The following is a 14,437-nucleotide window of genomic DNA, read 5'->3' as shown; positions in this document are numbered from 1 at the left end:
CTTAATTCTCCCAAGTCCTAGAGAGCAAGACAGTAATAACTGAGTTAACAACATCTAACATTTACTGGGCCAGGGACTATTCTAAATATTCCACACATATTAATCCATTTAATCCTTACAACAATCTTGGAGATAGGGACTAGTATTAGCCTCATGTTTTTGTTGTTGTTGTTTTTTGAGATAGAATCTCACTTTGTAACCCAGGCTGGAGTGCAGTGGCACGATCTCAGCTCACTGCAGCCTCTGCCTCCTGGGGTGAAGTGATTCACCTAGCCTGTTACTGGGACTACAGGCACACGCCACCACGCCTGGCTAATTTTTGTAATTTTAGTAGAGATGGGTTTTTGCCACACTGGCCAGGCTGGTCTCGAACTCCTGAGCTCAAGTGATCCGCCCACCTTGGCCTCCCAAAGTGCTGGGATTACAGGTGTAAGCCACCACACCTGGCCTATTGGCCTCATGTTAAAGATGAGACAACTGAAGCAACAAGCAGGTGAAGTAATTTGTTCCATATCCCATGGCTACAGTAAACGGCAGAGCTGGGAGTGTCACTTGAAAAGTGTGGCTCCAAGGTCACATTCTTAACCACTTCCATAGAGAAGAGTGATATTCTTAAATACTAATATTTCCAAGTTGTTCTCTTCCAGGAATTTGGGGTTCCCTAACCTTGGGATCCACACCTCACTCCATACAGACTCTTCAGACTGGGCACGGCGGCTCACACCTGTAATCCTGGCACCTTGGGAGACCAAGCGGCTTGAGCCCAGGAGTTTGAGACCAGCCCGGGCAACATAGCAAAATCCCATCTATACAAAAAAGTTACAAAAGTTAGCCAAACATGCTGGTACATGCCTATAGTCCCAGGTACTGTGGGGCTGAAGCAAAAGGATGACTTGAGCCCGGGAGTTTGAGGCTGCAGTGAGCCAAGATCATGCCACTGCACTCTAGCCTGGGTGACGGAGCAAGACCCTGTCTCAAAAACAATGACAACAACAAAAAACCAGATTGTTCAAAATCTCAGCAGTTCTATAAGTAAGTTTAAGAAGCTCATCTTTAATTCTGCTTGCTAACATGACCTGGTAATTGTTTTTTTATAGCTTTTCCAAAGAAGTACTGAGAAAGAGACTTAGCAGCCCTTGTTCCCCTGAGGTCTGACACTAAACAGCTGGAGCTAGAGCTTTGACTAATCCGAAGAGGGAAGAGAAAGAGGAGGAACTGTGAAACATCATTTTAAACTTTCCTGAGAACTTCTCCTGAGACTATCAAAATCATCCCCCAGAAACTGGGTGATGGGTATACAGGAATCCTCTGTCCTACCTTTGCAACTTTTCTGTAAATCAAAAATTATTTCAACATAGAAGTTTATTAAAATTATTTGAAAATAATTCCCCCAAATTTTCTAAAGTGATGAACGGAACCATTATTAATTACTTAAGGATTATAGTAATAGTAATTTACCAAATGATAGAGTTAAATCTTGTACTCTATGCTAATACTTTGGAGTGCACTGGGCCTGTTACATAATCAGCAATATTTATACTGTTACCTTCCTCCCTAACTGAGCAAAAAATTCCATTTGTCCCAAAACATCAAAACATCAAACTCACAGGCACTCTGTAGTTGAGGTTTCTCTAACAGTCAATTTTATACATAGCAGCTACTTGGTCAGCAGTCTACAAAGGCCCTTGACCCTCAACATTCATTCCCTGGTGATTATTTAAGTCAGAAAACAGATGTTGATGAGGCTGTGGAAAATAGGGAACGCTTATACCCTGTCGGTGGAAATGCAAACTGGTTCCACCACCGTGGAAAGCACTTTAGAAATTTCTCAAAGAACTTAAAATAGGCCAGGCACAGTGGTTCACACCTATAATCCCAGCACTTTGGGAGGCTGAGGCGGTTGGATCACTTGAGATCATGAGTTCGGGACCAGCCTGGACAACATAACGAAACACCGTCTCTACTAAAAATACAAAAATTAGCCAGGCATGGTGGTGTACAACTGTAATACCAGAAACTCAGGAGGCTGTGGCATAAGAATCACTTGAACCCAGGAGGTGGAGGTTGCAGTGAGCCAAGATTGCACCACTGCACCCCAGCCTGGGCAACAGAGCAAGACTATGTCTCCAAAAAAAAAAAAAAAAAAAAAAAGGACTTAAAATAGAACTACCATTCAACCCAACAATTCCATTACTTGATATATACCCAAAGGAAAATAACTCATTCTATCATAAAGACACATGCACCTGTATGTTCGCTGCAGCACTATTCACAAAAGCAAGGACACGGAATTAACCTAAGTGCCCACCAACAGTGGATTGGATAAAGATAATGTGGCACATATATACCATGGAATACTATGCAGCCATAAAAAGAATGAAACCATGCCCTTTGCAGCAACATGGGTGGAGCTGGAGGCCTTTATCCTAAGTGATCTAATGCAAGAATAGAAAACCAAATACCGCATGTTCTCACTTATAAGTGGGTGTTAAACACTGAATACACATGATCATAAAGATGGAAATGATAGACACTGGGGATCACTAGACAAGGGAGGGAGGGAGGTGGGTTTGGGGGCCGAAGAACCACCTGTTGGGTACTATGGTTACAGCCTGGGTGATCAGACTGTTGGACCCCAAGTCTCAGCGTCATGCAGTTTACCCACGTAGCAAATCTGTGCATATACCCTTTAATCTATAATAAAATTTGAAATAAAAAAAATCATTCCCTCTTCTAACTCTACCTTTTCCCAAGGTCCAACTGTGGGAAGGAGCAGCCCACAGCAGGACAAGGCCTTGTGGAAACAAAGAATTCCTATTGCACTGCATTAAAACTGAGCTAGTACCAGGGAGCACCAATGGCTCAGGCAACAGTGCTAAAGTTAGGATTTTAAGTGATTAAAAGCATGTATGGCTATTCCATTTTGGCCTTTCTAACACCATATCAATGATATTTTTGAAGACAAATCATTTGTCAGGTAGAGAGCCTCCAATAAAAACATTGTTCCTACTGGAGACTACAATTTACTGTAGGATTATCTGCCTTATTCTGCAGTTCCCAGAAACACATCCAAGATACCTAGTTTAGCACTTCCAGTACTCTCCCTACCCACCTACCTCCCACTCCCACACAAATATTAAAGTCCTGATAATAAAAATATACCTATTTGTGGTTCATTTCAATTGTACTCCAATTTTCAAGGTAATTTAAAACCTACTTTAACCTCAGTTTTGAAATAAAACAATGGCCTGCCCTATATTCAACCTTTCAAATGGGATTAATATTTTCCCATCTGTTTTGAAGTGTCCTTTCGTCAGATCTTCTAACTGGTTTGCATTTTGGGCTTCTTGGGGCTATCTGCTATCCTTTTCTTTTTCTCTTCTGGTTTCCTCCATATCTTTTGATTTTTCTACTTCCTACACTTTAAACACACACACACATGGATTCTGGGAATAAGTCAAGAGTAGGAAGCACCAGACATCTATCTCCTCACCTAGATAACAATGGTAGTGGCAGAGTCTGTTTGATGTAACAATTTTGGAAGACTGCAGAGTTATATCAGGAAACACTTACATTGAAGGCTTGCAATTTCCCAGGAAAGGCTTGAACAACAAATTGCAATAAATTTCAATCAATGTCAGCTTTTACATAGTAGTAACTGCCCATCCTTCATCCCCAACCCCATGGCATGCAGCTGTGCACATGTTCCTGGAGCCCTCTGCCCACAGCTTGTGGGCTATGTGGGCAGAAGTACTCTGTCCTCCAAATATCAGGGATTTGTATTCTGATTACTGATTGCTGCTTCTGATCACAGAGGTACAGACAAAGAGGCTGGCAGCCATTGTGGTTGCACCTATCCCCACTGTTGCAAGCCCTCCCTATCTAGCTAAAGTGATTTCCAGAAGATGTAAAAGAATGGCGCTCTTCCCTTGTCGCCTCATTTTTCTCCTTTTCCACTTTTGGGAGCCAGGCATTAAAGATTAGAAATTCTTAAACAACTACAGAGGCTGGGCATGGTGACTCACACCTATAATCCCAGCACTTCGGTAGGCCAAGGCAGGAGGATTACTTGAGGCCAGCAGTTAAAGATCAGCCCTGGCAACACTGCGAGATCCCATCTCTACCAAAATAATTTTTTTGTTTGTTTGTTTAAATTAGCTAGGTGTGGTGGCATGAATCTGTAGTTCCAGCTCCTCAGGAGACTGAAGTGGGAGGATCACTTCAGCCCAGGGATTCGAGGTTACAGTGAGCTGTGATCACACCACTGCACTCTAGCCTGGGCAACAGAGCGAGACTAGGTCTCAAAAACAAAACAAAACAAAATGAAACAAAACTATATATACAGAGAAAAATAGAAAGTGACCACACATGCTCAGGGAAAGCCCAGAAAAAAACCTGAGAAGACTAAGTTTACACTTCAGGCTGATGCTCAACACACAGACAGCCTACAATAATCAAAAAAATAAAGACAATAAACAAAACAATAACAAAAAACAGCAAATCCTGGGGGAAGGGGGCAATCTGGTTTCCAGAGAAACCAGATTTAAATGTCCAGTTTTTAACAAAGAATCACAAGACAGACAAAACAAAACAAAAAAACCAGGAAACTATGGCCCATTCAAAGAAAAAAAGTTAAACAACAGCAAACCTGTCCCTGAAAAAGACCTGATGGCAAATATATTAAAGAAAGATTCTGAAACAAATATCTTCAGATGTTCACAGAACTAAAGGAAGATGTGGAGAGAGTCAAGAAAATGATATGTAAGCAAAATGAAAATACCAATAAAGAGATAGAAAACCTAAAAAGAGACCAAAAAGAAACTCTGGAGCAGAAAAAGCACAACTGAAATGAAAAATTCACTAAAAAGAATCAAAGGTAGATTTGAGCAGGCAGAAGAAAGAATCAATAAACTTGAAATTAGGGCAATAAAAATTATTGAGTCCAAGGAACAGAAAGAAAAAAAGATTGAAGAAAAGTGAACAGAGTCTAAGAGACCTGTGGTACACCATCAGCAGACCAGTGTATGCATTATGGGGATTCCAGGAGAAGAGAGAGAAAGGGGAAGAAAGAATACTTGAAAAAATAATGAGCCGGGTGTGGTGGCTCATCCCAGCACTTTGGGAGGCCAAGGCAGGCAGATTGCCTGGGTCCAGGAGTTCGAAACCAGCCTAGCCAACATGGCAATACCCCAGTTCTACTAAAAATACAAAAATTAGCTGAGTGTGGTGGTGCACATCTGTAATCCCAGCTACTTGGGTGGCTGAGGCAGGAGCATCGCTTGAACCCGGGAGGCAGAGGTTGCAGTGAGCTGAGATCGTGCTACTGAACTCCAGCCTGGGTGACAGAGTGAGACTCTGTCTCAAAAAAAGAAAAGAGAGAAATAATGGATGACAACTTCCCAAATTTGATGAAAGGCATAAATAAAAACATCTAAAATGTAGACGATGCAGCGAAAGCAGTACTATTGGAAAAATTTATAGCTATAAACACATATTAAGAAACAAGAAAGATCTCAACTCAGCAACCTTAACTTTACAACTTGCGTAACTAGAAAAAGAACAAACTAATCTTAAGCTATCATAAGGAAGGAAATAATGAAGATTAGACCAGAGATAAAAGAAAGAGGGAATAGAAAAATAGAGAAAATCAATGAAACTAAAAGCTTCTTGAAAAGATCAACAAAACGGACAAACCTTTAGCTAGATGGACTAATAAGAAAGAAGACTGAAATTACTAAAATCAAAAATGAAAATGAGAATTTTACTCATTTTCAAAAATGAAAATGAGTATTTCTCTAGAATCACTACTGATTCTAGAGAAATAAAAAGGGTTATAAGAGAGTACTATGAACAACCGTACACTAACAAATTGGACAGCCTAGATGAAATGGACACATTTCCAGAAACACAAAACCACCAAAACTAAATCACAAAGAAATAGGAAATCTAAACAGACCTATAAGTAGTAAGGAGATTGAATCAGTAATCAAACATCTCCCAACAAAGAAAAGCCCTAGACCTGATAGCTTCACAGATAAAATTCTACCAAACATCTAAAGAACTAGTACCAAACCTTCTCAAACTTCGTAACTCATTCTACGAGGCCAGCATTACCTGATACCAAAGCCAGACAAAGACGCTACAAGAAAAGAAAACTACAGACCCATATGCCTTATGAACATTGATGTACAAATTCTCAACAAAATAGCAGTAAAGTGAATACAGGGGCATATCAAAAGGATTATAGACCATGACCAAGTGGGATTTATTCCTGGAATACAAAGATGTTTTAACATACAAAACTTGATCAATGTAATATACCACATTAACAGAATAAAGGGGAAAAAACTACCTGATCATCTCAATTGATACAGAAAAAGCATTAGACAAAATTTACTTTTCATGATAAAAACACTCAACAAACTAGGAGTGTAAGAAAATTGACTTAAAAGTTATATATGAAAAACCCACAGTAAACATCACCCTTAATGGTGAAAGACTGAAAGCTTTTCCTTTAGGGTCAGGAATGAAACAAAGATGCCCACTTTCACCACTCCTATTCAACATAATACTTGAAGTTCTACCCAGAGCAATTAGGCAAGAAAAAGAGATAAAAGACATCCAGTTAAAATAAGATGTAAAATTATCTCTGTTTGCAGATGATATGGAAACACATCCCATGTTCATGTATTAGAACACTTAATATTGTTAAGATGTCAATACTATCCAAAGTGATATATAGATTCAATTCAATCCTTATCAAAATCTTAATGGCATAGTTTTGCAGAAATAGAAAAATCCATCCTAAAATTCTTATGAAATCTCAAGGAACCCTGAATAGCCAAACAGTCTTGAAACGGAAAAACAAAGCTGTAGGACTCACACTTCCTGATTTCAGAACTTACTACAAAGCTGCAATAATCAAAACAGTGTGTACTGGCATAAAGACAGACATACTGATCAATGTAATAGAACAGACAGTCCAGAAATAAACCATCACATGTATGGTCAAATGATTTTGACAACAGTGCCAAGACCACTCAATGCAGACAATCTTTTCAACAAATGGTGCTGGGAAAACTGGATATCCATATGAAAAAGAATGAAATTAGATGCTTACCCAATACCGAGTAAAAAAAAAAATTCAAAATGGATCAGAGACTGAAATTGCAAGACTAAAACTATAAAATTTTTAGAAGAAAACATAAGACAAAAGCTTCATACCATTGGATTCAGCAACAATTTCTTGGATATGACACCAACAATGTAGGTAACAAAAGAAAAAATTGACGAATTGGATTTCACGGAAAAAATTAAAACGTGTGCATCAAAATATTCACAGAAAAAAGTGACTCACAGAATGGAAAATATGTGTAAATCATATATCTGATAAGGGATTAATATCCAGAATATACAGAGAATGCCTAAAACTCAACAATAAAAAAAAATTCAATTCAGAAATAGGCAAAGGCTTAAATAGATATTTCACCAACAAAGATATGGAAATAGCCAATAAGCACATGAAGGTGTTCATCATCACTAATATTTAGGAAAATGCAAACCAAAACCACAATGAGATTTCACCTCACTCCCATTAGAATGGCTACTATCAAAAAAAAGAAAATAAATGTTGGCAAGGATATGGAAAAATTCAAACCCCGGTGCACAGTTGGTGGAAATTTAAAATTTCACTATGGACAACAGTATGGTGGTTCCTCAAAAAAATTACAAATAGAATTATCATATGATCCAATAATTCTATTTCTGGGTATATACCCAAAAGAAGTGAAAACAAGGTCTCAAAGAGATATTCTACACCCAGGTTCATAACAGTATTGTGAAATCGCTAAAACATGGAAGCAACCTAAGTGTCCATTGACAGATAAACAGATAAGCAAAATATGGTATATGCATACAATGGAATATTAGCTTTTAAAAAGGAAAAATTCTGACATATGATACAACATGAACCATGAGGGCATTATGCTAACAGAAATAAGTCAGTCACAAAAAAGACAAATAGTATAAATCACGCTGCTATAAAGACACATGCACATATATGTTTATTGCAGCACTACTCGCAATAGCAAAGACTTGGAACCAACCCAAATGTCCAACAATGATAGACTGGATTAAGAAAATGTGGCACATATACACCACGGAATACTATGCAGTCATAAAAAAGGATGAGTTCATCTCCTCTGTAGGGACATGGATGAAACTGGAAACCATCATTCTCAGGAAACTATCGCAAGGACAAAAAAACCAAACACTGCATGTTCTCACTCATAGGTGGGAATTGAACATTGAGAACACTTGGACAGAGGAAGGGGAACATCACACACCGGGGGGAGGGATAGCATTAGGAGATATACCTAATGTAAATGACGAGTTAATGGGTGCAGCACACCAACATGGCACATGCATACATATGTAACAAACCTGCACGTTGTGCAATGTACCCTAGAACTTAAAGTATAATAAAAATATATATGTATAAATTTTAAAAAGGAAAAATGCTGACATATGATACACCATGAACCATAAGGGCACTATGCTAACAGAAATAAGCCAGTCACAAAAAAGACAAATAGTATATCATTACATTCATATGAGATACTTAGAGTAGTCAAAATCATAGAGATAGAAAGTAGAATGGTGTTTGCCAGGGGCTAGGGGCAGGGGAAAATGGGGAGTTATTGTTTAATGGGTACAGAGTTTCAGTTTTACAAGATAAAAAGAGTTATGGGGATGGATGGTGATGATGGTTGCACAGCATTATGAATGTATTTAGTAACACTGAACTGTGTACTTAAAAAGAATTAAGATGGTAAATTTTATGTGTATTTTATAATAAAAAATTGAAAAAAACACAGGCACTGAAACTTTAATCTCCAAATGTTTAAATATATACAAATACATGTGAACTGTGTGTGTATACAACATGCCTAGACATATACATGATTAAGTGATGATTATACTACTTGTAAAGGTCTCTAACAGCTCTTCGTGCATAACTTCAACATAGTGTAGTGTTTAAGAGCACAGACTCTGGAGCCTGACTGCCTGAGTTTATATCCCACCTCTACTACTTGCCAGCAGGCAAGTTACTTAACCTCTCTATTTCTCAGTTTTCTCATCTCTAATATGAGGATAATAATAGTAACCTCTTGCAAAGGGTTATTATGAAGATTAAATGAGTTAATACAAGCAATGTGCTTAGAACAGTGCCCACAGGCAGCAAGTGCTATGTTAGCTATCTGCTTTATTTCTTTAAGACAAAACAATTCTAAAGAGTTGCTTTTTTTTTTTTTTTGGAGATGGAGTCTCGCTCTGTCACCCAGGCTGGAGTGTGCTGGTGTGATCTCAGCTCACTGCAAACTCTGCCTCCTGGGTTCAAGCGATTCTCCTGCCTCAGCCTTCCGAGTAGTTGGGATTACAGGTGTGCACTGCCACGCCTGGCTAATTTTTGTATTTTTAGTAGAGACTGGGTTTCGCCATGTTGGCCAGGCTGGTCTCGAACTCCTGACCTCAAGTGATCCACCCACCTCGGCCTCCCAAAGTACTGGGATTACAGGTGTGAACTACTGTGCCTGGCCAGGGTTGCTTTGGTTTTCTGTTGAATTGATATGTGTCCTGGCCTTTGAGACAGAACAAGTATCCCTTCTACCTGATAAGCTTCCCTTAGGCACCTAATTTCAACCATGTCTTGGGGATTGCACCACTGACTTCAGAAAAGGGAGTAGGAAGGGACCCAAGTATGTCTGTATCTAAACCTCAAATCCCAAGTCTGTACAGTCATCTAGCACAACATCCTATTTAAATTAAGAGTTAACACAATCTACTATTTCATAAGAAGGCATTTTGCTTAGCTTATAGCTTTTGCTCTCGCCTGTCCAATCACAGCAGCTAGCAGAGGCATGCACAATTCGGGAAAAGTCAAGGAAATCACAAGAGTCATATATGAGTCATCTGTCCCCTTCCCTTACATCCACTCAGGCATCAACTCCTGTTCGTTTTTTTCTTCCAACATCTTTCTTAGTTACCCCAATCATGCAAATATGCTCTGTTGTGCCCCACCAGGTGGGAAGATACCAGTAAGTCATGGTCCTGGACAGGAAGGGTTCGCAGCACATTTTTCTAGTGGAGACCTGCAACCATAGATTCTTATGTAGCTTCACACTCCAGGGGCTCCCCTACCCAGTGAAGTCTCCCTGCTTGCTTCCTCCTCCTGTGTTATTTTTCCCATGCTGTGCCGGACTCAGAGCTTTCAAGGGCAAATCAAGCTATTCTGCCTGGATTGACTTTACCAATGCACTCTCCTGCCAAGCCAGGTTCCTTCTGGACCACAAAGGAGCACTCTTGCCCTCATTTCTGGGTCTCTGCTCCTGCTATTGCCCCCACCTGGAATAAATTCTCCACCTACTCAAATCCCAGTCATCCAGAAGATCTAGCTCAAGTTTTACCTCTTCCATAAAACTACCAACCGTCAGCTTTTTCTCTTTTGAATGCCTATAGTACTAGTTGTTTGGACCACACAGCCCAGCCACTATAAAGCCAGTCTCCAATGTAGTGTCATTCGCTTCTTTTTTTGTTTTGAGACAGTCTTGCTCTGTCGCCCAGGCTGAAGTGCAGTGGCCTGATCTTCCCTCACTGCAACCTCTGCCTCCCAGGATCAAATGAGTCTCATGCCTCAGCTTCCTGAGTAGCTGGGATTACAGGCATGTAATCCCACACTCGGCTAATTTTTGTATTTTTAGTAGACGGGGTTTTGCCATGTTGGCCAGGCTCAAACTCCTGGCCTCAAGTGATCCATCTGCCTCAGTCTCCTAAAGTGCTGGGATTACAGGCATGAGCCACTGTACCCGGCCTAATATAGTATCATTAGCTTCTTAACAAATGGCTTGCACATACTTTCGTGAGTCCCAAGCCGTCCTGCCCTGCTACCCTGGGAGGTGTCCAGCTAAGGACTCTCGTCTTTTCTGCTGGGCAGAAGCAATGAGTACAGTGGTTAAGGGCATGGCCTCTGGAATCAGGCTGCCAGGGTTGGAAACCTAGCTCTTCCACTTTGCCAGCTATGCAAATTTGGGCAAGGGTCTTGGTCGCACTGTGCCTCAACTTTTTCGTGTACAAAATGGGACTAATAACAGCACCTACAAGTTATATTATTGGTAAAGATTAAATGAAATAGTACAAGTAAAGCAGTTAGAAAACTGCTGGGCATAAATGCTATATACATGCTAGTTATAATTAAGACATGCCACAATGTGGGCCATTGAGTGGGACAGGTTAAACTAAGCTAGTAATCTAATCACTTTTATAAACACTCTGAGGATTAGAGCTGGAGGAGCTCTTAGAATTTATGCAGTTCAACCTCCTCATTTCACAGATGAGAAAACTAACTGCAGCACAAAAGAGAGGGAATGACCAGCCCAGAGTCCCACAGGTGGTAAATATCAGAACCACTAAAACTCAAGTCTCACTGGAAACATCTAATTTTTTCCCACCATACCTCAATGCAATTCTATCAATACTTTTAATGGGGAAAGAAATTTCTGTTTTCTAAATAAGCAAGCTAACGACAAACCATTGTGACAAGACTGATGAAGTTGGGAGTTGCCAGTATTCTCTAGATGGCCAGCTGTTGTTTCAGGTGTGTGTGGGAGTGAGTCTGTAGGAGGGAGGGTGCCGGAGTGGCACTGTGAAAATCAGGAGACTAATGAGACGGGTAACTTTAGACAAGTTCCTTCCCTTCTCTGGACTGCAATGTCCCCATATGATTATGGAAATCAGGTGTCCCCAACTGAACTAGAGGCCCTTTTGGGGCAAGAATTTTGCTATACACTCTCAGGTTCTAAGTCAACCTAGAGGGCCTGACTCAGTACTAAATAAGGCAGACACCTGAATAATTATTGACTGACAAGCTTCAAGTCTCCCTCAGGTCTCTACTCAAATGCCACCTTTCAGCAACATTTGTTTTCTTCTCGATCCACCCTTTTTACAATGGCAAACCCCTTCCCAGCTGCTCTGTTTTTCTCTACTTAACACCCTCAGACATATCATATATTTTACCCCCACCCCCCGATATGTCTGAGGGCAGGGACCTGATCTGTTTTGCTCACTGCTGCATCCTCAGCCCCTAAACACTGCCTGGCAGCATGTATTTTATTGACTGAATCCATAGAGGGCATTAAGGTTTCCTAATCAACATTTCAACTTGGATTTCAAAGCACATTGGTAAAAATGCAATAAGCATATATAAGTGTTTGTGTCAATGTGATAATAAAACCTATACAGTTTGGGGCTTTCATTGTCACCAAAAACGTCCAGAAGGCCATTCCTTCCAGGAGCTGCTCCTAAGGAAGTCATTAACTCCCAATTTTTCACAACTGCCAGGTTGATTAACTAGAAGTTACCAAACAGGGTGAGGGATATACACAACTCTCTGAAGTATCTTTGCAACTTTTCCATAAATCTACAATTACCCTAAAATATAAGGTTTATTAAAGAGAGTGGAGTGGGGGGAGCATCTGCCGGGATGCTATTCTGGATTTCCCAAAGGATTTCTTCGACGCCAGAGGAGGTCATGAGCGTCACGTCCTTTTTCAACAAGGACTGAGATGTTTAGAGGTTCCCTTCAACTTCCACTCGCAAGAGCCACCCTTAGTGAGGATTAGCGCGGCCTCGGGCAAAGAGCCCCGGCGCGTTCTCAGCTCGCCTGGATTTCGGTCGTGGTCCCTGCCGGCTCTGGCGCCTCATTTCCTCCCGGGCTCACAGGCGACATTCCGAGCGCTGACCCACGGCCATCTGACGCCGTGGGCATGTTTCGGGCCCCCCGCCCCCGCACGCCTGGACGCCAGCCTCCTCGGCTCTTCCCACTACAAGTCGCAGCCCTCTTACTTCGCTGCCGCCACCTCCGCCGCACCCGGAGTTCGGGAAAACCCCGCAGCTCCCGGGTCCCACCTCGAACCGGCCCCAGTACCGGGCCCCAGAGATCCCGCGCGGGAAGCCGCAGCCGCCGAGCGCGGGGCCTCGCGAGGGCAGCCCCCAGCACCCACCCCAGCTTCGGCCCTCCTCCCGGCGTTGACCTCCCGGGCCTTTCAGCCGTGACCCTCACCGCCCTCAGCCCTCCGGCCGCCCCTCAGGCCCCGAGGGTCGCACTCACCCGTAGGCGCGGCGCCCCCGCCCCCGCCCCCGCCGCCGGCGCAGAGCAGCAGCGCCCACAGCCCGCAGAGCCGCGCCGGCCACTCCATGCAACCTCTCGCCTCGGAGCCCGGCCGGGCTGGAGCCTTGGCAGTCCCCGCCTCCTTCGCTCCCTCTTCCACTTCCCGGCTCCGCCGCCCTGGAGGCTGGGGGCCGGCGCAGACGGGAAGGGCCGCCCCGCCCACCGGCCTCAGGTAACCTGAGCCGGCGAGAGCGGCCGGAGGAGGCGGGGCGGGGCGCCGGCGGCTCTGGCGGCTCCTACGGCTCCCAAGGCTGGACACCTGGCCCATCCGCAGCTCCCGCGTCCGGTCTCTGACCGAACAAAACTTCCTCCACCACGTCGCCGCCCAGTCCGGGCGCTGCCTGGGCCTCCTCCCTTCGCGTGGCGGAGCCGGCGTCGCCGCTGCCAGCACACTTGCGGGGCCTCGGAGTTGCTAGGGGCTGTGCCCTGCTGGACACCAGGACAGAGTCATCTGCGGAAAAGAGCCTTGGCCTGGGAGTCTGGAGACCTGGCTTCCAGCCCTTGACCTCTGAGCCCTTGTTTGCTAGCGCTGACTCCAGGGTTAGTAATACCAGCCCTACTTCACTGGGTGGAGTTGGGGACACTGGCAGTACTGTGCTTTGTGAAAAGGACAAAGGGCATATTTGAAAGCTGGCAATACATAATGTTGATTTTAAAAGAAACATTCCAAACATGAGGGAGGGTACCATACGTGCATTTTTTAAAGCACACGACAAACTTTCTACATATTTTTCAAAGGGATGGGAGGTGAATCGGAAGAATACACATTGATACTTGGGCGCCTATGAGGGTCAGTGAGGCTGGGAGGAAGGAAAACAAGAGTCCTTAGGTGTTTCCTGTTGCTGCTGTCAAAAATGACCACAAATTTAGTGATTTAAAAGTTTTATTTTATTACAGTTCTGGAGGTCAGAAGTGACACTGAGCTTAAATCAAGGTGTGGGCAGAGATGTATTCCTTCTGGATATTCTAGGGGAGAATCTGTGTCTTTGACTTTTCCAGCTTCTAGAGGCTACCCACATTCCTTGGCTTGTTGCGGAACCACTCAGACCTCTGCTTCCCTTGTCGTATCTGACTCTGACCCTCTTACTTCCCCTTTTCCCTTATAAATACCCTTGTGATTAGATTAGGTCCACCAGATAATTCATAATAATCTCCCCATCTCAAAATCCTTGATTTAATCATAACTGAAAAGTCATTTTTGCTATGTAAGTT

At 42.7% G+C, this 14,437-nt stretch overlaps 1 protein-coding gene and 1 non-coding gene across 3 annotated transcripts in view; both read right to left on the bottom strand.

Annotated features, from left to right (window-relative positions):
* Positions 1 to 13,581, bottom strand: part of IL13RA1 (interleukin 13 receptor subunit alpha 1) — a 77,158-nt gene extending 63,577 nt beyond the window's left edge. The window contains exon 1 of one of the 2 annotated variants that reach the window (XM_004064763.5): positions 13,166 to 13,581. In XM_004064763.5, coding sequence (XP_004064811.2) covers positions 13,166 to 13,493 — 328 coding nt within the window. In that variant the 5' untranslated portion in view covers positions 13,494 to 13,581. The remainder of the gene's footprint in view (positions 1 to 13,165) is intronic. The other variant, XM_019019634.3, reaches the window with a different exon arrangement.
* LOC115932550 (small nucleolar RNA SNORA35) lies at positions 2,751 to 2,878 on the bottom strand. The gene has a single exon (XR_004068816.1). It is a non-coding gene; the product is annotated as a small nucleolar RNA SNORA35 (small nucleolar RNA).
* Positions 13,582 to 14,437: the final 856 nt, after the last annotated feature.

Source organism: Gorilla gorilla, chromosome X (assembly GCF_029281585.2).
Source record: "Gorilla gorilla gorilla isolate KB3781 chromosome X, NHGRI_mGorGor1-v2.1_pri, whole genome shotgun sequence".
Classification (NCBI taxonomy): Eukaryota; Metazoa; Chordata; class Mammalia; order Primates; family Hominidae; genus Gorilla; species Gorilla gorilla.
The sequence above is the reverse complement of the archived record's forward strand: the minus strand, read 5'-3'. Positions and strand labels throughout refer to the sequence as shown.